Source organism: Sphaerodactylus townsendi, linkage group LG02 (assembly GCF_021028975.2).
Source record: "Sphaerodactylus townsendi isolate TG3544 linkage group LG02, MPM_Stown_v2.3, whole genome shotgun sequence".
Lineage (NCBI taxonomy): Eukaryota > Metazoa > Chordata > Lepidosauria > Squamata > Sphaerodactylidae > Sphaerodactylus > Sphaerodactylus townsendi.
The window spans coordinates 102,076,775-102,100,409 of record NC_059426.1 but is presented as its reverse complement, the minus strand read 5'-3'; the positions used below and the strand labels follow the sequence as shown (position 1 = coordinate 102,100,409).

The following is a 23,635-nucleotide window of genomic DNA, read 5'->3' as shown; positions in this document are numbered from 1 at the left end:
GAAGCCATCTATAATTGGCTCCACCCTGGAAACACCCGCAGAACATCCCCAGTTGCACCAGTGTCCATTTAGACACCAATGCAACTCTGAGAACCAGCCTATTTTCTGGGTTGGGCACTGCTGAGGTCTGCAGAAGTTGTCCACATCCCAGTTTGCCCACCTAACTGGTGCATTTGCCAACTGCATTGGCAGGGTGGAAAAACATGCTGGCGAGAACTTGCACTGACTTAATAGATCCATCCCCCCTCCTTTGGATTGGGCTGGCCTATTGCCCCCTTTTGAAGGTTGAACATGAAGCCACTGGCTTAGCACCCCTCACTTGTTTGTCAAAGTGGTCACTGACTAAGGTCATAAATGGTTTACTGCAAATGTAGCATTTCTTTATGCTCTTGCTTCAGAATTGTTTTTTTCTTCTGTGCAGCTTAGTGTCAGGATGATATTGTTGGGAGGGGGAATTGTCGGGGAATGCTTTCACTTTTGCAGGTGCATCGCTATCTACTTGCTCTGGCCTTGTAGTCCTGCAGCTGGGAAAGGTCTCCAGGCTGGACACTTCTTACTTTTTCTGTTCCCATGTGGGGGTGGGGATTATGCTATCCGTATTATCAACTGCTTGGCGCCTTTTTCACCAGAACTGTCTTCTTCAGTTCCTTACATGTCTTCAATAAAATCCTTGAAAACTCACAAGTGGTTTATTGTCTGATCGGGGAACTGATGTTTAGCTGAAGAATAGAGAAGAAGCTCCACAAGTTATTTTTTTGTACCTTGACAGGAGATGACAATTATGAAACATTTAACTTCCTAAAAGAAGCATCATTGACAGTACTTGTCTTACTAACTTTCTTTGATGGGAAAGTACTGGCAGAAGTGCTGCTTCCTAAGATTGACAGTACTACTCATTGAATGACAGCCAAACTAAAATAAATCACACTCATAAAACCATTTCCAGTATGCATTTAGAATATATATTATCAAAGCTACTCTCTCTCTCTCTCTCTCTCTCTCTCCCCCCCCCCTTAATAATACCTTAGTTCCTTTTGTCCATTGCCTTGTGTTTTGTTTAAATGAAAACAAGCTAGATCCTTATGAGACGATACCTTCTCTCTGTTGATCCATGTGGAGGGTCCTTCCCCCTCTAGATAGGATTGCTGTTTGAGAAACTGTTGTGAGCTGCTTGTGAAAAACATTGTCCTTTTCTTCCATTTCCATGTTGGGTTTGGCATTGTATTGGATTGCTACATGACTACATTTAATAGTTATCTGAACTATGCATTTGTTTGTTGGGTTAGGTCATACCCGCTCATTTTTGTTCCCATCTGTTTCTGCTGCAAATTGAGGCAGAAATGTATCGCATGATAAGTCAGTTGGAATATTACATTTAATAGTACTTTGAATGGGAAAAAATGTAACTATTACTAAGAATTAGTTGTGTGTGTTTCCTGCTGAGATTTCTTTTCTGGTAGAGGCAACAGATCCAAGTCACAAAGGCCTAAAACTTACAATCAAAATATACTTTCAAGGGAATCATCCAGACTTATGTCCCACAAGTGATTATTTTCATAAAACCATAGGAGCAAAGAAGTGTCTTGAGACTTCTAGACTTCTAGTGATGTCTTGAAAAGGTAAATGATTAGCTCCCAGAAATAGGAAATTTTGGATGTGTGATTATACACATTCCTAAACATTTGATGTTGGTAACTTGGATTTTGGATTATTTTTTTGTTTGCCCTTTAAATGCTGTAAAACATTAGATACTGACAAATAAAAATTGGAAGCATTTTTCCACCCTCCCTCTGGGGCTTATTATTAATAAAATAACTTTTTATACCCGCAAGTGCAATGTAAATGATTTATAATCAGAATCTTAAGGGAGCTGGCTTTGGAAGAGCATATATACTGCATAGCTTTGGAAAAGCTGCAGTATAAACTGAGGAGCCTTAGTTTGACTGCTGTTATCTTTGTAGACAGTATTTTTTGTTAGTTTAAATTCTTATCATAGTTCTTTTTTATTTCAAGAAATTTTCAACTACAGCAACTTTTGTGAAGTCTTAGAACACCCAAAGGAGTAATGTACAGTCAGCAAAATTAAACTTCTTTTTACTTTGAATGCAGCTACTTTGAACTGGAAAGCAGTGGCTTGAGAGATGAAATAAGGTATCACTACAGATTTAATGGACAATCAAGGACAGAGGTGTTTCCATATCGGTTAGCAGATGGGCAATGGCACAAGATTGCATTGTCACTCAGCGCATCCCACCTTCTGCTTCATGTGGACTGCAATAGGTAAGGTGGTCAATTGTTTGTCAATTTTCCCACAGTATAATTTGATGAAATTTAATTGCACAAGTTCGATCTCCTGCAAAGTACTACTGAATAAGTAAATGAGACAGAGAACAAATTTAAATAAAATGCTATGCTTTGATTATGAACAAAAGGCTGATTACTGATTTGGAGGATGAGTGATAAAAATACCACCATGTTCTGTGGGTTTAAGCTGAAGTTGTGTTTGTCTTGATTACACGTGTGATGAATTGTGCGGTCTATTTCTTCCCTTTCAAAATCTGAAGGTTTAACTGTAGCTTCTAATTTCTTTTCATATAATCAAGTGCCTTGATTTAAAAAAAAATCTCTTCTAAACAAACTTCAAAAAGTAGATTTGTCTTAATTGCTCAAAATGTACATGATTGATTTTCTGCATCTAAATGTTTCATGGTTCTTCTCTGATTGATAGGGCGTTTGTGGCAAGTGCTACAGGTTTATTTTCCTTTTAAAAAGAGAGGATTGGGACGCATGATGGCCTTGTAACAATGTCTATTGATAAATATACAGTTGAACAGATGTTATGAGAACACAGAAGCAAGCGCACAGGCAGTTCTAGGCACATAGCAACATTTCTGTCCTGAAATTCCCAGTGTTCTCTAGAAACCCCTCTTAGCAAAATTGTGTCCTCTTTAAAGATTTAATTTAATTGTCTGATGAAATAATTGTAGATAGAAGGCTTAACTTTTCAGGGTTTTTTTTTGTATTGAATACCTTTCCCTCATCGTATTTATTTTTTTTATTTATTTGTTCCATTTATACTCCGCCCTACTTCGAGGCGGCTTACATAATGGGGTTAATAACCCCATTAAAACATAAGCATAAGCATTTAAGCATAAGCATTTTATTGTCATTGTGCACGCACAACGAAACATTAAAAATCACCATAAAAACATCCTTCAAAACAGTCAATTAAAATCCCCACCCCACCCCACCCCTCCCACCCCCACCTTTCAGCTGGTATAAATATGTGGGACCCTGGGGGGTTACACACTGAAGGCCTGGGCAAAGAGGAAGGTTTTAACCAGGTGCCGAAATCCACAAACTGTGGGCGTCTGGTGAATTTCTGCAGGGAGGCTGTTCCCCAGCTTGGGGCCTGCCGCAGAAAAAGCCCTCTCGTGTGCCCCCTCCCGCCACACCTCGGCAGCAGAAGGGATCACCAGGAGGTCTTCCCCACTTGACCTCAGTGCATGAGCCAGCTCATATGAGCATCGGCACTCCTTTAAGTAGGTGGGACATGAGTCATTTTAGGGCTTTAAATATGATTTTCAATACCTTGAATTGGTCCCGATAGCGAATAGGGAGCCATTGCAGTTCTTTAAGCTGGCATTACATGCAACTGGCCAGGTTGACCCATCTTTCACCAGCTCCAACTAGCCTGGGGGGCAAATCTGGGTCAGTTCTAACCCACCCAGCTCACCCCCCCCCAGGTCTCTGTTATATAAGCCAGGATGGCCTTATCATCCAGAATCAAATCCTGGTTGAAGGTTGTCTTGTTTAGGGCTAGCCTTGCATTCAAAAGCAGCCCCACCAGGCCAGCAGGCAGGATGACTGATCTCCCTACCTCCCTTTGGATGGAGAGCAGAACAGAAGGAGCAATGGCCTGAAGACATCCAGTGTGCCTTCTGAAAACCATTCTCCTCTGACCCCCAGCACCATAAAGCCCCCTGCCCATAAGCACTGGGATAGCCCCAGCCTCCCTGCCCTTCCTCTTATCCAGGCACATCCCCCCAGGTGATTTTGCCTCCAGGTGATCTTCTAGGTCCCCTACTATGCCCTTGGGAGTGGGCCCTCCATCTCTCACTTGGAGGATCAGCGATGAAAATATCCCGTGAATGGACTCTCACTCCTAATTGGTGTCTTCTGACCAGGGCATCCTCCCATCACACCCCAGGAGCTCTATTCCACTCCCAAGCAGGAAGATGGATTTCAATAGGGAGGCAGTGCCCTAGGAGTGGTAAAAACACTGTCCCTGGAACGCTGTTCGCACAGCTTGTGCTGCTCCATCGCAGTAGTGCTGTGCTCGCTCCCCCCCCCCCAACTGGCACAAAAACAGTCTTCCTGCCAGCGCGGTGCAAAGCGCACCGGCATGAGAGCACTGTTTTGGGGCCTCTGGTGTTCCCGTTCACCTACCTCTTCTCCCTGTGCAGCTTTGGATGGCTGAAGAGACACGCCCACGCTGCCCTCCAACCCCTGGAGGTCAGCGGGCAGCGTGGGTGTGTCCCTCCAGCTGTCCAGAGCTGCGCAGGGAGGAGAGGTAGGTGAATGGGATGACCTGTGGGTCGCAGCAGCCTTGGCTCTGCCTGCATGAGACTGTGCAAATGGTCTCGTGCTTCCACCGGCATTTATTATGCTGGTGGACATCTGTTTCTGCCGCCGTGCAGAAATGGCCTTAGGCAAGCTGCCTTAGCACAGAGTACAGAGTTGCAAGGATAATGCAGTATTGCTTATGAAATGGTTCAAACATACTGAAGCAGTATATAAATGCTAAATACACATGCTATAATGTTCATTCAACTCATAGTTGAAGGAAGGTAAAGACCCTAAAAGGTATTCTAAACATTTGTTGAATTGTGCTACATACTGAGAGAGTGCGTTGCAGATTTCTATTGGGTTTCTTCATGGGTGAAATGTAGAAAATATGTTTTTGGGCACTTAAGCATAAGATTTTTCAATCCCATGTGCCACAATGCTTTCAGGGCTCAAGGAGTTATTTGAGTTGTTCTTGAGGTAACCTTTAAAGACTTCAGCATAGGAGTGCAGAATACAGGTTAGCTTTATCTCCTAATTACTGAATATAGAATACAGCTGTGAGTTTGATCAAGCCTTCCATTATCTTTTCACATAATCACAATCACAATAGACCTTTATTGGCATAAGGTATAAAAGCGTGGGTGTGCACCATTATTAAATTTAAAAGAATTGTATGTGCCATCTATGAGTAGTTTTACATTCTAACATCACACTTCATTTATAAAAATATAACATAGATTAAAAATTTTGACCATTCAATTGTAAACAGGATTATAAACAAATGTAGTACGACTACACTTAAAACCAGAATTAAGATATTTCTAGCCATTCCTTATTCACAGCCTATTTACTAAAAAGGTGTAACCTTCCCCAGGATCTATAAATGGTTTATACTAATTAATACTATAGGTTAGTTAAATTTCCATAAAAAGGCAATAAATAACAATGAGCTCCTTGTATACACATTCTATGATAAACCAGGAGTACCAGAGGTGTAGGGTATTCCATATTTAGATATGATTTTATACTTGCGTATTTTACGTACCTCTTAAGGACATGACTTGCAGCAAATAATTAGCTATTCTCCCAAGTGTAGGAGGATCATTACTGTTTAACAATTTAGACATTGATATTTTGGAAGGCACCTTTCCCATTATTGGTAGTAATAAAACTTCCCTCTGTGGGTTATATTTTGGGCAATAACATAAAATGTGCTCCAATGTTTCCATCATGGTGGGACAGAATGGGTATACATTATCTGATAGAGGCCGGTTCTCAATCTGGCCTTGCAAGAGAGCAGGGGAAAAAACATTACATCTAGCTCAGTTCAATACCCAGCATTGTTTAGAATCTGGGATTTGTGATAAATATTTGGCCATCGTTCCAGCATTATCTTTTAAAAATAACAACCCACACTCTAGGTTTAAACCAGAGTATGGTATCAAAACAGTTCATGCTTCCTAAACAGAAAGGCCTCTGAGAGAGATTCTGTGAACTCTTATAGTGATTGCATTTACATTTGTTTTGTGGGTTTAAATACCTGTTAAGTGGTATTTGAGTTTTTTTCCTTTTCTCCCTTAGCCAAAGGTACCTGACTTCAATTTTAGTGCATTGTCAAAAATGAGAGAAGCAATATGTTTGTGTTTTGAACACAGCAATTTTTAATGTTTTGTAGTTTGCAAGAAACGTGACAATTTTGCAAGGATAAGGATTAAACTTTTTATATCATGAGTGTCACTAATAATTGATGTAATCCCATAGTTTTAGTTCACCAAAAGAGAATTGTGCATGTTTACAGTTTATGTGACAATTATGTTTTTTTTTTTAATGGTATGCCTTGTACAAAAGTGTAATGTATTGTATTGATTGTGAGGTACTGTATTGTTTTAAGAGTCTGCAGCTGTTGCACTGGAATTGGTAATCAGTAGGTGTGTTATATTGAGCACAGCTGCAGAGTGATTTTAGGCTATGTGTGAGTAGCAGCTTTGAAATAAAGCACCATGTTTTGTTCCTCCGACTCCTGATTCTTTGAGACATAACATATTGGCGACGAGGATAAACTTATGACGAGTCTAGCAAGTTTTTGTGAAGCAAGGACTGTGAGTAAATTATGGCTTTTCAAGGGCAGCTGGAACAGTTTAATTTGGAGTTTCCTTTGAAGTGGCAGAGTTATGAGGCCCGATTGGAATTTTATCTTCTGGCAAATGGCATAACAGACCCAGAAAGGAAAAGAGCCGTGTTTTTGAGCCTCTGTGGTGAAAGGGTGTTTGACCTCGCCTCAGCATTGATAGCGCCAAGAGACTTATCAGCAACACCGCTTGTAGAGATACTGACTGCATTAAGGAACCATTTCATTCCCCAACCGTCAGAAATAGCTAGACGACGTTTTGTTTATAAACGTGTTCAGGAGGGGCCTTAAAGCATTGCCGATTATGTTGCTGTCTTCACGTGAGTTAAGCACAACCATGTAATTTCTCCCAATTTGGAAGAAATGTTAAGGGATCGTCTGGTCTGTGGCCTGAGAGAGGCACCATTGCAAAAGTTGCTGCTGGCAAAGACAGACTTGACTTTTCAAATGGCATACCAAGAAGCCTTGAATTTTGAACTTGCTGCAGCCTCTACTCGGGAGGTGCGACAAGCCAGGAGCCCACAGAGATTGCAAACAGCTGGCAGTGGGACTGTAGACCCGGGTAATGGTGAAATTCAGAGACTGCAGCATGGTGCAATGAAGATGGGAAGAACACCACAACAGAGGGGGAGGATGTTAACAGAGAAATGTATGAGTTGTGGTGGGCCCCATGAGAGAGAAAGGTGTAAATTTAAAGAGGCACAATGTTTCTGTTGTAAGCGTTGGGGGCATATTGGGGAGAGTGTGCAGAGAAAAGGCATCAGGGACCAAGAGACATGTTCCCGGCTCATCTGCTACACACTCTGTGGATGCACCTTGCTGTCCCCATGTAGCTGGCTTGACTGGCCAACCCCCACATGAGCAGTGTGATGGTGTTTACACAGCTGATGTAATTAACCACGTACAACCCGGGAGATCCAGTGCAAGTTGTCGGTGACTGTGAAGATCCAGGATGTCCCTTGTGTGATGGAAGTGGATTCTGGGTCAGCATTCTCCATCGTTTCATGGGACACTTATAAAACATTTTGCCCACAGGATGATTTGGACATTCAATATTGTGACTTCACACTTCCGAGTTATCAAGGACATAGAGTACCTGTGGTTGGCATGTGTAATGTCCATGTGAAATATCATATGTTTGATGGATGTTTGAAATTGTTAATAGTGGAAAGAAGGCGGACGAGCCTATTGGGGTTGGACTGGTTTGGGAGGTTGGGAATTGTAATTACTGGAATTCATGAGGTTAGCAAGTTGACATGGGAGGTGCTAGTGGGAGAATTTAAGAGTGTGTTTGCTGAGGGACTGGGGCAGTATAAGGGTCCACCTATATCATTACATCTTGATCCTTTAGGTACCCCCAATGCGTCTAAAATCACGAAGCGTATTCCATTTGCTTTCGCGCTCTAAAGTGGATGCAGAACTAGATCGGGTTATTGGAACAGGGAATATTGGAGCCAGTGGTAAATGCAAAATGGGAAACTCAATTGCAGCCCCCTGAAGGCCAATGGGGATGTGCGCATTTGTGCTGATTATAAGTGCACAATTAACAAGGCATTACTAGAAACATCCATACCCAGTGCCAGTTGTCAGTCAGTTGTTAGCTTAACATTAGCAGGAAAGGTTTTTGCAAAATTAGATCTAGCGCATGAGCATACCAACAGCTGGAAGTGGATGATGCCACTGCAGAAGCCCAGGCGATAGTGACTCACAGGGGGGCATTCAGAGTAAAAGCTGGCTGCAATTTGGAGTGGCGTAGCTCCTAGGATATTCAGAGCTTGATGGAAGAAATATTAAGAAACTTGCCGGGAGTCATACCATATTTTGATGATGTCTTGATAGTGGGTGCAACTGAGGAGGAACTGATGACCGCAGTGCAGGAAAGTACTGCAGTGCTTCTCAGATGTAGGGTTGTGCGTTAAAGCGCGAAAAATGCGTGTTTGGAGTAAGCGCAAGTAGAGTTTTGGGATACATGGTAGATGCAAGGGGAATCCACCCGACATCAGCAAAGGTGAGGGCCATCCAGGATGCCCCAGCACCACAGTCAAAGCAAGAGTTACAGGCATTTTTGGGATTGCTAAATTTTTACCATTCATTCTTAAAGCATAAGGCCACAGTGGTGGAGCCACTGCACCGTTTATTAGATAAACGGGCAGTGTGGCAGTGGACAAGTCAGCATGAGAAGGCATTCCGAGATGTCAAACGATTGTTGTCATCAGAAAGTGTATTGGTTCATTTTGATGAGAGGAAGCCATTAATTTTGACGTGCGATGCCTCCCATTATGGAGTTGGAGCAGTGTTGAGCCATCAATTGGAGGATATGCGGGGAAGCTCCAATTAGCGTATTATTCCTAGGGCGTTGTCTGCTTGAGATGAGAATTAGCGCTGTATAAAATCTGATAAGGAGGCATTAGCAATGAGTGGCTGGGGTTAAGCATAGGCTTTCATGATTACGTGTATGGGCGACCATTTATGATTGTTACAGACCATAAGCAGCTGTTGGGATTATTTTCCTCAGAGCCAGGTGAACACCACAGATACTGTCCCCTAGAATGCTGCGGTGGGCAATGTTCCCTGAAATGCATATGATTATGTCTTGCAGCACCAGTCGGAAAAGAAATTGGTCAAGTGTAGATCGCGTTGAGTCGCTTGCCAGTACAAAGGGAGGAGTGCAAGAATCATTCCCCACTTTTGGAGGAGGTTTTGATGTTGGAATCGTTATCAGAGCCTCCAGTGCAAGCGGCAGAAATAGCAGAAAAGGTCAGCTTAAGGACCCAGTAGCAGCTTGCCCGAAGTTTTGAATTGGGCAATGGAAGGGTTGGCCATTGGGTAGAAGTTAGAGGGAAAAAAAATTCAGGACCATTTGGAATGAAGGCAGCACGAGAGATATCTGTCCACAAGGGGTGCTTACTGTGGGGAAATAGAGTAGTGATCCTAAAGCAGCCTTTAAGCAAGGATTGCAGGGTGCTGGAGGCCTTACATGTAGTGGCACCCCGGAATGAGTGAGAATGAAGGCATTGTGGCCCGGTGAAGTTATGTGTGGTGGCCAAAGATGGATGATAGTGGAAATAGAAGAATGGGTGGCCAGGTGCAGGGAGTGTCAGATAACTTGCGACTCTGCCCCACCTCGAGCCCCTACCTATCAATGGGAGTCCACAAAAGACTGCGTGGTCAAGGGGTACATATTGATTTCTGCAGAGGCCTTTCCTAAGGCCAGGTGTTTTCTCATCGTAGTGGACTCATATTCCAAATGCTTAGCAGTAGTGCCAGTAATGTCAATGACATCACAAACAGTTATTAGGGCACTGGCGTGGTAAGTTATTTGCAACTCCATGGCCTCGGATCACGGTGGTATCGGGATAATGGGACAGCGTTTGTATCTGGCAAGGAGTTTTAGGAGTATTCCCTGGCCAATGGTGTTATTCGCCAAGGTTATCCTCGAACCCCCTTTTCATCCGCCGACTCACCGAATGGGCAGGCAGAAAGGATAGTCGCGTTACAACGAAGGCGATGCATTGCAGCGAGAATAGTAGAGGGGATTGGCACCTGGTCCAGTTGGCGAATTAATTTTGTGTAACACAGCACATAACTTACCGTGCACAGCCACCGAAGGATGAGTCCCTGCGGAGTTGCTAATGGAATCCGAGGAAACTTAACATAAGCGTTGCTGGATGACCGAATGCATCCCGATTCAGTTGATGATCGTCCACGGAAAGAAGATCCAGGGTGTTGGAAAAAAGCACCTCGGACATTTGATAGGAGGATGATACAGGTGTATGTCCAGAAATTATGGAGCAGGTCCATGTTGGAGTCCCAGCAGTTTGTAGAGGCTGACCGACAGGGCCCTTTGTCTTATAGGAGTGGAAACTGAAAGAGGGCGGGTGATCCCGGCGAACATGTTGACCAAGTAAGAGAAGAGAGTTGCCACGTCCAACAGTAGATCAGGAACCCGCAGGTCCTCGAATCTAGAGGCGTATAAGGGGGCAGATGGAGCTTTTGCAGGATGAGGGAAGCAGTAAATAGGTCCAATTGTCCCAGGAGAGGAACCTGGGGCGTTAAGGAGGCACAGTGATGGATGATATTTGCAGGATAAAGGGGAAACAAGCGCCAAAGGGTCCAATCTGTTTTGGCAGAAACCCAGGAACAAACACAGACTCAGGAGCCAGAAGGGAGCTATAGAGCGATCTCAGCGAAAGAGAATCCCACCAGATTATTACAGGAGTTAGGGGGAAGGGGTGTAATGTATTGTATTGATTGTGAGGTACTGTATTGTTTTAAGAGTCTGCAGCTGTTGCACTGGAATTGGTAATCAGTAGGTGTGTTATATTGAGCACAGCTGCAGAGTGATTTTAGGCTATGTGTGAGTAGCAGCTTTGAAATAAAGCACCATGTTTTGTTCCTCCGACTCCTGATTCTTTGAGACATAACAAAAAGCTTTGCCTGAATTGATATATGATGAAATGTGTACAAATCAGAGAGTTGAAACAGATACAGTTAACAAATGATGATTTGATCATCACAAGGACTGCGCTCCTCCATCGTTCCACTGATGCAGAATGTCTTGTAACTACAATCCTCCTTATGCCTTAAAACATTATCCTTATTGGGGATCTTGGGGTTAAATAAAGAACTTCAGAATTAGAATCTGGACTTAGCTCAATGACTGGCCTGTGGATTATGTTGTCTCACCCCAAAGCCTTCTTTCAGAGTTTATTGGAATAGGAGTGTCTTGTTGCTCACAGTCAATATAGAACCTTTGAATAGACTAGGTCTGGTGTAAATAGTAGGAACTGGAGCGTTTGCCTTTTCATGGTTAACTGAATTTTGCTTTCTGTTCTTCAGGCTTCAGCCTTCTGGTCAGGTTGCTTACCTCTGAGAATCCTGACATGAACACCACGTGCTCACTAATTCTGTAGTCCTGCGTGACTTTCTGTGATAGGGAAGTCTTCTTCCCGGATCAAGATTACAAAGAAATATGGCTGGTAGATAGGAAAGTTGATTAAAGAATACCCTAATTGATATTCCATAAGTATATACAGGTTCTCTCCCCCCCACCCTTTCCAGTCATATTATCTTTCTATGTAAAAAACAACGACACATGCACTTGCATTTCTGCCTGTATTGATGAAGGCAGCACTGGACTGCTCCATAGGTGAAGAGAGTGATGTCCACTCGATGTCACTTGCCCTCTGGCACCTTTCCTTCCTCTGTGTAGCTTTTGGACTTCTGGTCCCTTTCCCCCTTCCAACTGAACTTCAGTCTTCTCTTTGTGTGTCTGGATTTAGCAGTGAAAGCCTGCAGGGTAGATTCATTCAGATCCTGACATCTTGTAAACACTGACTTGAAAGGCTGTATGTGAAGCACAAAAAAAAGGATAATGAACTCAGTACTTCCCTCCTTAGAGTCTTGACTGTGATTAAGTAAACTGCTTCTTTCCTAATGCTGAATGACGGCTCAGTTATCTTTGCCTTTGACAAGCCTGTGTCCAGTGGAATGTTGCTGTACTTTTGTTCTGCGTGATACAAAGGGTTTTCTGCATTTTTCTGATATTGGGGTCTTCAAAATTTAGGACCTGACATTTTCTCTAATAAGAAATCCCAATAAAATAGTTCACAATGGGTAGCCGTTTTTGTCTGTAGCAGGAGAAAAATCAAGAGTCCAATAGCACCTTAAAGACTAACAACATTTCTGACAGGGTAACTGAAGAAGTCAAAATGCAAAGACTGCCAAAGCTCTGTATCCCGCCAGAATTCCCTTTAAGCTAGTCTTACTCACTTCTACCATAATGGAATAGCAAGCACAAAATAAGTGCCCCGCTTCTTCTGTGGAACCAGTATAATGATTCATATGCCTCTTAGACTTTTCATATTACAGTATGCTTTCCCTACGTTATTATATATTGTAAATGCTTGATGGCCAATTGTGTCTTGTTAGTAGCTTGAGGGAACCTTCAGGGTTGCTTACTAGATTAACGACATTGAGTTCTGGGATCAGTGTGGTTCACACAACACATTGCTGAGCCATATTTTCATATCCTACCTCAATCTGACAGAGAAGCTGCAATTTCTGCTGGAATTCACAAGAGGCAAACTTCTTTCGTTCTTAACTGCTTAAACTGGTCATGCAGGATGAGCTCTTAAGATATGAAAGCTTTCGTTTTGTTCCTGAATAGTATTCAGATTTAAGCAGTTGATTTTTAAAGAATAAACTAGAATTAAAGATGTAAATAAAATGGCCTAGAGGGGAAGAGGCAGGAGATATGTTGACGGTGGCTGGAAACATCACAGACACTTATTCAGTAAAAGCTAAAAACCCTCCCCAAAGAAAGAGCAAAACAATTCCCTAGACCACATTCAGCTGAAGAAGGGACCATGTCCTAGAACTGATATCTCCCCCTCCCCCCACACTTTCATTCTCTGTTTATATTGATATATCAATAAAATAAACAAAAATTGAAGTAATAACAAATCTGAAAAGGTGGAAGGGAAGAGGTATACATGGGTGTGTGAGGGAGTGGGAGGGGCTGGTGGTGGATGCAGGGAAGATGCCTGGGGCAAAGCTGTGCTCACTGGCAAATCTCCCCTGCTCTGGCAGTGAAGAAAGTTAAAGTCACACTTAAAGAAGTGTTGCTTGGCGCAGGGAGAATGGAAATTGAAAGTGGGGCTCAGGGGAATACATCTGTACAAGAAATTTGCTTTGATGGTGGACATTCGTCTCTGTCATGCAGCCATGCCCTTGTCAAGAGACCTGGTGCATAATGGGCCATAGGCAGATCTAATATAGGAAATGGCGGGGATGGGGGAGGGACAACAACCAATATTGTAATTTCCATGAACAAATTTACTGTTCATTTTCTTGGAATACTGTGTACAGTTCTGGTTGCTGTATCTTAAAAAAAAGTGCTGTTGAACTGGAAAATGTACAGAAGATAGCAATCAAGTTGATAAAAGGGATTAGAGTACATTTTCTCTTTAGTCTGGGTCTTTTCAGTTTAGAAAAAAGGTGTCTGGAAGACATAATAAAGCTTTATAAAATTATTCTTGGAGTGGAGAAAGTGGATTCTCCATCTCCCTTAGAGCTAGAACTTGGTTCCCAATAAACCCAATAAAGTTGCTGGGAAATAGATTCAGGATAGACAAAAGAAAATATTTCTTCACTCAATGACTAATTAGATCATGAAATTCACTGGCTGTGAACATAATGGTAGACATTAACTCAGCTTTAAAAGGGAATTAGACAAATTAGTGGTCAATTGTTGACTAAAGAGAATCTTCATAAACTGAGACAGTGCAACTTTAAATACCAGGACTAGAAGGCAACATTGGTTCCAGGGAAGCTGGTTGTCTGCTGTGTAAAATATTAGGTATGCCATGGGTGAGATGGGACCATCAGTCTGGACTCCAGCAGGGCGCTTCTTATGTCTCGCCGCAAGCACTGCTGCATGCCTTGGAGCCAGAGGTAAAGATGTCTCTGAGCTTGTGCCTTGCTGGAGTTTAATTAGCTAGGGGTTACACTGAAATCTGTAGCATGAGTTTTTCAATCGGCTCCAGTGAGGAAAGAGTTAACACAAAGATCTGGTATGTTCCTTGGCTTATTGAAAGGGTCTGTTACTCCAGTCAAAAATTGAGACTCTAGAACCGTGGTGGCGAACCTTTGGCACTCCAGATGTTATGGACGACAATTCCCATCAGCCCCTGCCAGCATGGTCAATTGGACTGCTTTTATTGAACTGTGTCAGTATCCTTGCTGCAGAAAGCCAGAACTAGTGAGCCTGGTTTCTGCAGCCATATTTATCTCAAACATTTCCTGCTTCTTGAACTCCCCCTCCTATCTTTCCCACAATAGAATGAATAGCAGAAGAACGAGGTGAGATCAGCTTTGTTCCAAGTGTTCCCAGGTCGAGCAATAAATTCAATCCAGCCCCGGGATGGGTGGGGGGAGGAATGAGGGAGGCTTACTTCACTGTGTTGCAAAGTGTAGTGATTAAGACAGAAAGGCCCATTAACATGCACCGATAGCAAGTGCAGGTGTGACCTTAGCTCCAGCCAGCTGATGCACAGCAAGGTGGGAGCCTGGCCTGACACTTATCTACAAATATAAGGGACACACAAGTTTGCTGAGAGAAGCTTCTGTACTTTCCTGCTGTCAGCAGTCAATAATGAGTGAATCAGGGATGTGGTAAGGCTTTGACATCAGCTAGGTGCTGCAAGGCATGCTGGACTAGCACCTGGGTTTCTTGGGAAGGAGTGGCAGTGCTGAAGCCTAGGTCTTCTGAGACAAGCCAAAATTCAGTTATTATGTATGGGCCAAATCTTGGTTTCACAAATTAACCCATCAAGTTGAATCAGGTTCACATACAAACATCCCTCTGGTATGTAACCCACATAGGCTTGAAGCAGTAAAAGGTGGCCACATTAATGCTTCTTGAATTCATAGCCATACCATGTCACACTGTAATGGTTTATGGCTTGTTTTATAGCTTAATTTCCTACCCCAAACTTTGTGTTCAAAGAAGAATGAGCCTTTTTTCCTTTCCTTTTTTTAAAAAAAGTATCTTCTGCTGACACTCAGTGAATTTCATAAAGCTGTGAAAGTGATTAGCTGTGCCTAACAAAGGGCAAGGCAGCCAAGGGCACTGTTGAGAGCTGCCAAAGTATCTGAGCTTTCCTAATCTTCAGTGGGAGGAAGGCTGCACTTGAAAGAAAATGTGTGAATCCTGCATTAGGGAAGGCAGATTTTTGCATATCAATTTCTCCATTTTAGGGTGGCTTAGTTTCTTAGACTTCCAGATGAATTGGGAATGCTTAATGAGAGGCAGTAGTTCTCTGGGCTTATTTGATCAAATTAAGTCATAGAAGAAGGGAACACTATTTTAATTGGTGGATCTGTGGGTTTAACTGGCTATGTTAGGTTCACTGCTTTTCTCATAATCACTCATTCAGTTGAACAAAATTGTAGGTAGAGATATCTGCGGAAAATTGTCTCAATTTAAACATGCCACCGAAAGAAGGCCTAGCCGTTGCTAGACTATGCCATTGTATATCAAGCAGGCTGATTTTTTAAGGGGTGAGTGGGAGAGGAGTGTATGAGTCGTACGCTCAGCTCTTTTAGACCCTTGAGACTGTTTGGTTGTTCCATGAATTTTGTTTTCCAGTTCACTCAAGCTGGGAAAAAAAGTGCATGTAATGTCATAACAGTGTCATATAAAAGCAAATTTACAGTCAAAGTAGTACGAGTGAAGAATTTTCCACTTCAAACCATTCCTTATGATCTTCAAGTCTCTTTAAAAAATTCTTAAAGTACGAATAAATAAAAAGGATTAGTATAAAATCTTAGAATCTTAAAATCTTAGAATTTTAGAATCTCTTTATTTTTAATACACCATCATTCCTATTATTTGTGCGTATGGCTGTAACAGAGATATACTATATCATTCAAAAGGGTGGATGCATACTATAATCTCAAGAGTATTCACAAGAGAAGGTGGAAGTGAGTCTTGGCATTATGATAATATGCCCAGTTCATAGTTATGCTTTCCAAATTGTTCAATATGCAGTACACCGACTCACAGGAACACTTTGACACCTGAGGCTTGATTAATCATTGACCTTATCCATTCAACTAGAGTGTACACTCATAATTTTAATTTCTGTATATGCAAAGAATATGCACTTGAAATATGAGTGGTGTTATGGGATAAAAATTATGAGGTCTCTTGAATATGGTATAATTTAACTGTGCCATAATGAGATGAAATTGGGAAGGGGGTGGGAATGAGACAAATGTATCAAAGAAAATGTGTTTGCCCATATATTGGTCACTGTAGAATCTGTTTTTGGTAAGTCCACATGGTTCTTTTGAATAGCATATCAGAATTCTGGGGGAAATGCAGTGGAATGTTATGTTTCAACTACACTGAAATCAGTCAATACACCTGTTTCCTAGTGAAAAATGTCCATCTTAGGCCGTTTCTGCACAGTACAAATATCCCAGATTGAGTAAGAGAAATACCCTGGTTTGACCAAGAGGTCTGCATGGTTCCCAATCCTAAAGCGGGTTGTCCCGTGATATTTCCCTCATCCCAGGGTTTTAAAAAACTGCTAAAATGTTGATCTTTTTCCAAAATCCTTCATTCAATAACTTCCATGTTATTGGAACTATTCAGAAGGCGTTGGGAGCAAAACTGATTTATTTTTCCCACCCCGCTGCCTGATCGTGCTCCAGTTCTCTGTTCCAGTTCTGTCTCACCAAGCACCGCTTGCTAGCTGAGCTGCAGCCAGTCCAGTCCTGCAGGTCCTGGCTCATGTTTCCAACAGAATCCTGGGAGGGGAGGGGTGGAAAAGTGATTACCTGGCAGGATGCTCTCATTCCGTGACAGCCCAAAGACCAGTCAAATGTTATTTGGTATATCGTGGGCGGGGGGAGTGTCTCATGCTGTGGTTTCCTCAGGGGTGTATCTGCCATGGGGACATGGGGAGTGAAATGTCCCCAAGCACTTCTCATTTGGTCCTGTGGGGGGGGGGGTCACAAAAAATTCAGGTTCGTTTGTGGTTTTTTGTATTTCAGTTTTTGGCCTTCAGGGAGCACAGTTTTTAGACTAGCAGCACCAAAATTTCCAGGATTTTTTGGGAGACTCTCCATTGATACCACCCAGAAGGCGTTAGGTTTGGTTCAGGGGGGGTTCAAAGTTATGGACTCCTCTGTGCTGGGGTGCCCCATCCCCCTTGTTTCCTAGCTAGGAGGATGGGGGCTACACCTCTGAGGATCCACACCCTTGAGCCCCCCCTGAAATCAAACTTTGAATGTTCTGGAACCAAATCCTCTCACTCAACCTGGGTGGTAATTACCAGGGGAGTCTTCTAAAGCATTCCTGGAAATGCTGGTGTTACAAGGCTTAACAATTGCACTCCTTGACAGCAGACAACCCCTAAATTCCCTCTAGATTCTTCCTTTAAATCCACCCCCATCTGCATGGGATCTAAAGGGAGAATCTGAGGTCCCCAGTTCAAATACTGAAAAGGATGCTGTTTCATTGTATGGAGAATTCATCTTTGTAAAATTAGTTATCATCACTTTCAAAGAAATTTTATCTCAGGGACCCTGTGATTCTTCCTTTAATGTGAACACCCCAAAAGAAGAATCTGGGCTCCTCAGCTTTAAACACCACTGAAAAGCGATGCTGTTTGGGGACGGATTCCATCAAGAGGTAAGTTTGAAAGAGAGATGATGCTGACATTTGGTTTTGGTAAATGTCTTGCCGGGGGTGATTTGTGTGTGAGGATTTACATGTTTAATACCCACTTGCACTGTATTTCTGCTGGTTTCTTTTTCAGGCTAACAACCTACCCTCTAAGCAATGTTGGTGCGTGGAGCACAAATTAGGAAAGAGGAGTTGGTGGGAAGAGGAACCATGCATGCCTTTGCTGGGGGTGGGAGGTGCTCTTGTGAGCCTGGTTCAAAAAAATCACTGTTTGGCTGGTGATGGGGGATGGTACGCTTGCCATACCGAGCCTCCAGCTTGTCGTAGATATACTCAGTTTCCTGCACACCTTTAAATGTGGATGGGACATAGTGCTCTGCCCAATGTTGGTCAAAAGTTTTTACTTGTATAGCACAACATGCTTACCATGTTGCTCACTGGACCAGCTCCATTCCAAAGCTAGAGAAAAGGTGTCCTGCTTGGTTTTCCTGCGGTTGCTGTGGATCATTCAATCAGAAGCATTGCCTTTGTGGGGGGAAGAGCCAATCAGAATGCAACCGGGGATGTTCGAGCATGCATTCTGCATCTATGTTGTAAAAAAAAAAAGCTGGGCTAGTGTGAAAGAAATTGGAATATTTCCTCCTGGACTTAACTCCTTCACAGAAATGGGCACCCATGCAAATGGAGAAACCGGGATAAAATACACTCGGATTTTGCGGATAATCGCATTGTAAATCTGGTAGAGTATCTAAAGCATGTGGAAACGACGCAGTTAAAGCTGAACTTTCCCACTGACCTCGACTATTGGGCCATTGGAAATTGCGTCCCAAACAGTATAGTGCTAATGCTTAGCTGTCCAAGAAAATCAGTGAGAAATTCTTGGGACTTTTGAAAATGGTGATAAAATTTGCTAACTGCTTTAGAACAGGAATGTAATATAAACATTAATATTCATATCAATTAGTCAAAAATATGACAATATGACGTATCCAGTAATGTGAACTTACTATAGGAAAAGGATAAGTAGCTGAATCTGTTAAACAGTATTTAAAAGAGAAACAAAACTAGGATTATTTTGTACTAGAAACATATGCAGACTGTAAATCGCTAAAACCTATTAGAAGTCTGTTACTGTTTCACAGCATCACCTTGTATATTGTTTAGACACTTTTCTGCACAAATTGTGTACAACATCTCCAGTACGTTCTCAATCGCCCCCTTTACTACAATGTTTGTCCTCATGTACCTCCTCTGAAAGTTTCAGTTCTTTTGCTGATCCATTAACTTGATGCCTTGACTATCTGTTGAATCACCGCTTCATGTAATTATGAGTTTACCTGTGAGTGAATTTACCTACATGTAAGAGAAACCTCAAGAAGAGAATCTGTTGAATTGTTCCTTTGTGTAATTGTTGGTTTACTCATGAGTAAATCTACTTGCATGTGAGAGAAAATGTGAAGGGAAGAGAAGTGAAAAAACCAGCCAAAAATGTAAAATGCACAAAATGATGAAAATCAAGTGGCAAGGGGGAAAGGAGTGAGGTGAGGGAAACAGAAAAACAAAAAAGAATGGTGGGCTCGGCTCCGTGTGGGAAGTTGCACAGGGGCTTGATGAATGGGCTGGCTTTTCGGTGGGGAAATTTCAAAAATTTAACCAATACTGCACTGCATGGGAAGCCACCTTGGAAACGTTTCAGCCAAAGGAATGATCGTAAAAGTGTTTTTCAAATACGATGGATTAAAAGGAAAATGAAATGTTTCTGAGACAAATGGAGTTTGGAACTTGTGAATTTCTCCTGAGAAACATCAACTAACATAATGTGTCAGATCATGCACAGGTCTTGCACAAAAGGTGTGGTAACCAGACTTACTGCTTCATTTATGTATCACCATTTTACATCACCAGAAGATGGAGCCATAGGTACATCATGTTAGCTACCTGTTGCTGTTGGGCTTCAGCAAAGGAACAGAGGAGAAGGATGAACATACTAAAACAGTTCAAGCTGTTCTTATTGGCAGAATCTGGAGTGACATATAGAACCAAACACACATCACTTTATCCTATAAATGTGGTAAGAGCCTTCCGCTGCTCTTTAGTCTAGGTTGTTTTTGTGGTTTCACTATAGTTTTCTGAAATCCTACTCAACTGTTCTTGTTTCCTATGCTTTACAAATATATTTGAAGCTGTCTTTTAGAGAACAAAAGATGAAACATGAATCTTGTAGCCTGGTTTCTTGTTTTGATGAATAGCATGCTGATTTTTGCCTTTCTGTTGTAATTTCAGCTTGATTCTGTGTTATATCTCAACTCTCTTTCTCTCTGTTAATAAACCAGTATAAATTTGAGAGGGATGCTATCGGAGAGAATTCTGAGGGAATGTTGAAAGAGCAGTCAGTTCATCAGTGTTATTTTCACCTCTCCCTTAGCTTTGGATTGCTAGAAAACCTATTAATAATTCCTGGTTGAGGAATTATTAAAACGTGCAGTCTGAACTACTGCTGTTGAATAATCCAATATGTTTTTTAAAAAAGAAATTGATCTCTCCTGTCAGGACTGCATTTGCTCATGTTAACACCTGCCTAAGTTTTATTTTGCATTTGATATTTTTAACTCATCAGCTAACTTGGAGAAAACAATTCTTCATATTTTTCTTGCCCTGTAAAGACGCAGACTTGAAAGCTTTTTAAATTTTTGTGTTAAATATTGTTCATGCTTATGCATATGTAACAGTAGATAAGAGATGGAACAGAGTGTAAAACTGATTAAAAGAAGTACAGCATGTATTGTCTGTTCCTTTTTAATGGATTGATTGATTGAGTGTAATATTATAGAATACATTAAAAATACACTCACGCTTTTGTTTCTTATGCCAATAAAGGTCTATTGTATTGTATTGTATTGTATTAAAAATACAGGAATATTGGACTATTTAAACAATAAACAATTGAACAGCAAAAGCTGAAGAAAATAATTCAGTTTGTTTGAAAGTCTTATTTATAATTTTCAAGACTTCTTACAAATAGTGAATAAACAAAAAAAATGTAATAAGCAGTGAGCTCATGATAACCTAATGTCACATACAGCTTGAATCACCACCTTGCTAATCTTTCTGGATCTGTTGGCAGAGTTTGAACCATTTCAGTGGACTCTTGGCGCACCTCCATGAGTGTTTTTAGTATTCTGGCTTTGAAGGCCAGTTGTTTGCCTGCTGTTATAAATTTGTGATTTCTGTATATGTTAATGGTAATGTTCGGTTGTTTTATTATGTAGATAGCAATAAAGCCCATTGTGAGAAAAAAATACAATGGGATCTAGAAAATTAATCCTCCCAGGGCAAGAGATGTGGACGTGGTAAACACTGGTTGAAATGGTACCTGGTACAAACAATTAAATTGAGTTCCCCTGCCACCAAACATCCCACCTTTGGTGGGGGGTAGGGGAATAGGGTGCCTGCGAAGATGGGGAGAGTTCTCATCTTTATAGTCCCACCTTTCCACTTCCAAAGTTGGACGTTGGCTTTGCAAAGTGGAGGGTGGGCCAGCAGGATGCCTGTGAAGTGCGGGGAGTTGTCATCTTCATAGACATACCCCTCCATTTGCAAAGCTGGGTCCTGGCATTGCAAAGGCATCACAGGCTTCCAGTAGGGTGCCTGTGAAGATGGGGAGCCAGTTGTGTGAAAAACTACAAAGCGCTTTAGCAAGTGGGAATTGCAAGTGGAGATTCAAGAAGACATTACCCCTACCTTTTTTTCCTCTGTTCCCCCTACAACTCTGCCTCCTACTCTCCATTGTGCCACCCCGTCTCCTAATCTTTTTTTGCCACAGTATCACAACTCTCTTTCTGGCTCCCTACCCCAGTTCTCTCGTTTTGCCCCACTATCACAGCTGTTTTTACGTTTCTGCCCTCCAACCTCAGTCATTTCTTTCTGCCCACCTACCCCAGCTCCCTTTCTGTTCTCCTATTCCAGCTCTCTCTGCCTGCCCAACTTCTTCTAGCTCTCTCTTTCCCTCTCTTCCTACCCCTACTCTCTATTCTCTGCTACCTTACCCCAGCTTTTGTTCTCTCTTATGGGCCACTTATCCTTAGAGGCATATCGGGGGAAAATGGTGCTCGGGGACAACACCTGCTCTGGGCACCCCTGCCACCATACTCTGGACACCCCCAGAGCCACCCCCTGCCTCCCTGGGCAGGGCAGAAGCCGGCCTGCAGGGAGGCGGGGAGGGCAGGGTGCTGCAGTGGGTGGCTCAGGAACAGGCCTGCCACTGCAGTGCCTATCCAAGATGCCCCTGCCCCCCACCCCCAAGGGCCTGAGGAAGGAAGGAGGCAGTTCAGATGGGCACAGTGGCAGCAGGCTGGCTCTGTCTTTAGGCGCCTTCTCTGTGTCAACCTAGCTCTTCTGAGCCAGGTCAGCGTGGGAGAGGAGGGGGGCAGTGGGCATCTTGACCCCCCTGTCCCCGTGGGCGGTATGCCTATCCTATCCTAGCCTTCTCTTTCTCTTTCTGCCTTTCCCCAGCACTCATTCTCTTTCTGCCCCTACTCCAACACTCTCTTCTTTCACTCCTTTTCAGCCCAGTTCTGGTAGCTTGCCTGGAATACTCTGGATGGGCGTGGGGAGACCTTTCCTTCCACAGCCTCACTCTCATCATCTCAAGTGGAGACATTCCACTCTTTCTCTCTCTCCCTTGCAGCCCCTCTGCACATGAGAAATGGTATCTTCTGGCCTACATCTTCCAGAGTCCTTTCCTTTTTCTGGACTTTTTTTTTTCGAGTTCTGGTTTGTTGTCCCCTACTTAATTGTTTAGTAAGATGGTTTTATTATTATTGCCTGCCTATGGCACCAGTTTCTGAGAGAAAGGCTGGTATATAAAGATTTTAGCTAAATAAATACTGTAAGATAGAAACATTGATGAGAGATGACACAGCTGCTGGAGATCAGAAGAACTTATACAGTAAGTGTGTGTATCCCTTTTGGTCTATGTTGCCTATCTTTGTTTGAACACTTTAGACACCACAAAGGGGGACTTGTGGAGGGATTTCATCCCCCTGCTGGTCCTCATTACCTCTGCATTCCCTCCTCTTTCCAGCATCTGAAGCTTCTCTCCCTTCACTTCTTTTATCACTTCCACTGAGCGTTCTCTTATACCCTCCATTTGATGTTTTGCCTCAAGTTATTCTTTCTCTTCTTTTCTGCATGATTATTCTCCTTTCCCTGCTTTCTTCCTTATTCTCAGTCCCCTTTCCCTCCATCTACTCTTTGCTCCTTCCCCCATCCTTTTTATCTTTCCAGCCTAATCACTCCTCCTTTACTCCAACTCCCTTCCAGTTTCTAAGATGGAACTGTGCAGCTGTTTGGGATTGCCTGGGCAACCATGGCTGTGGAGTTCTAGTAAAGAAATCTATTGAGATCTTGGCATTTAAAAGTTTCTTATTTTCTTTTATCTTCTTAATTTAATTTAGTATTTTTTTAAATATGTATCTGCAGTCTGGAGTCATGTCCAGAATTAGATATATAGAAGTGTCCTTCATTGCCCTGTTGTTAAAAATCCAATGTCATTGAAGCATGAGAGTGGAACCATTGTGTCAGATTTGTCTCAGAAGCATTACTACAATTAACAACACTGCAGGGTTTTTTTGCTTAAATATGTTACTACGCTGGATACTCATAGATTTATATGGAAAGTTAGTAATAAAATGTGTTTTTAAGAAAAATAAATCCTTACTCATTTACAATATGCTTTACAG

The 23,635-nt window shown here is 42.4% G+C and overlaps 1 protein-coding gene across 3 annotated transcripts in view; it reads left to right on the top strand.

Moving 5' to 3' along the window:
* NELL1 (neural EGFL like 1) overlaps nucleotides 1-23,635 on the top strand; it is a 678,881-nt gene that overhangs the window by 116,797 nt on the left and 538,449 nt on the right. For all 3 annotated transcript variants that reach the window (XM_048483516.1, XM_048483514.1, XM_048483513.1), the window contains exon 4: nucleotides 2,110-2,280. In XM_048483516.1, coding sequence (XP_048339473.1) covers nucleotides 2,110-2,280 — 171 coding nt within the window. The remainder of the gene's footprint in view (nucleotides 1-2,109; nucleotides 2,281-23,635) is intronic.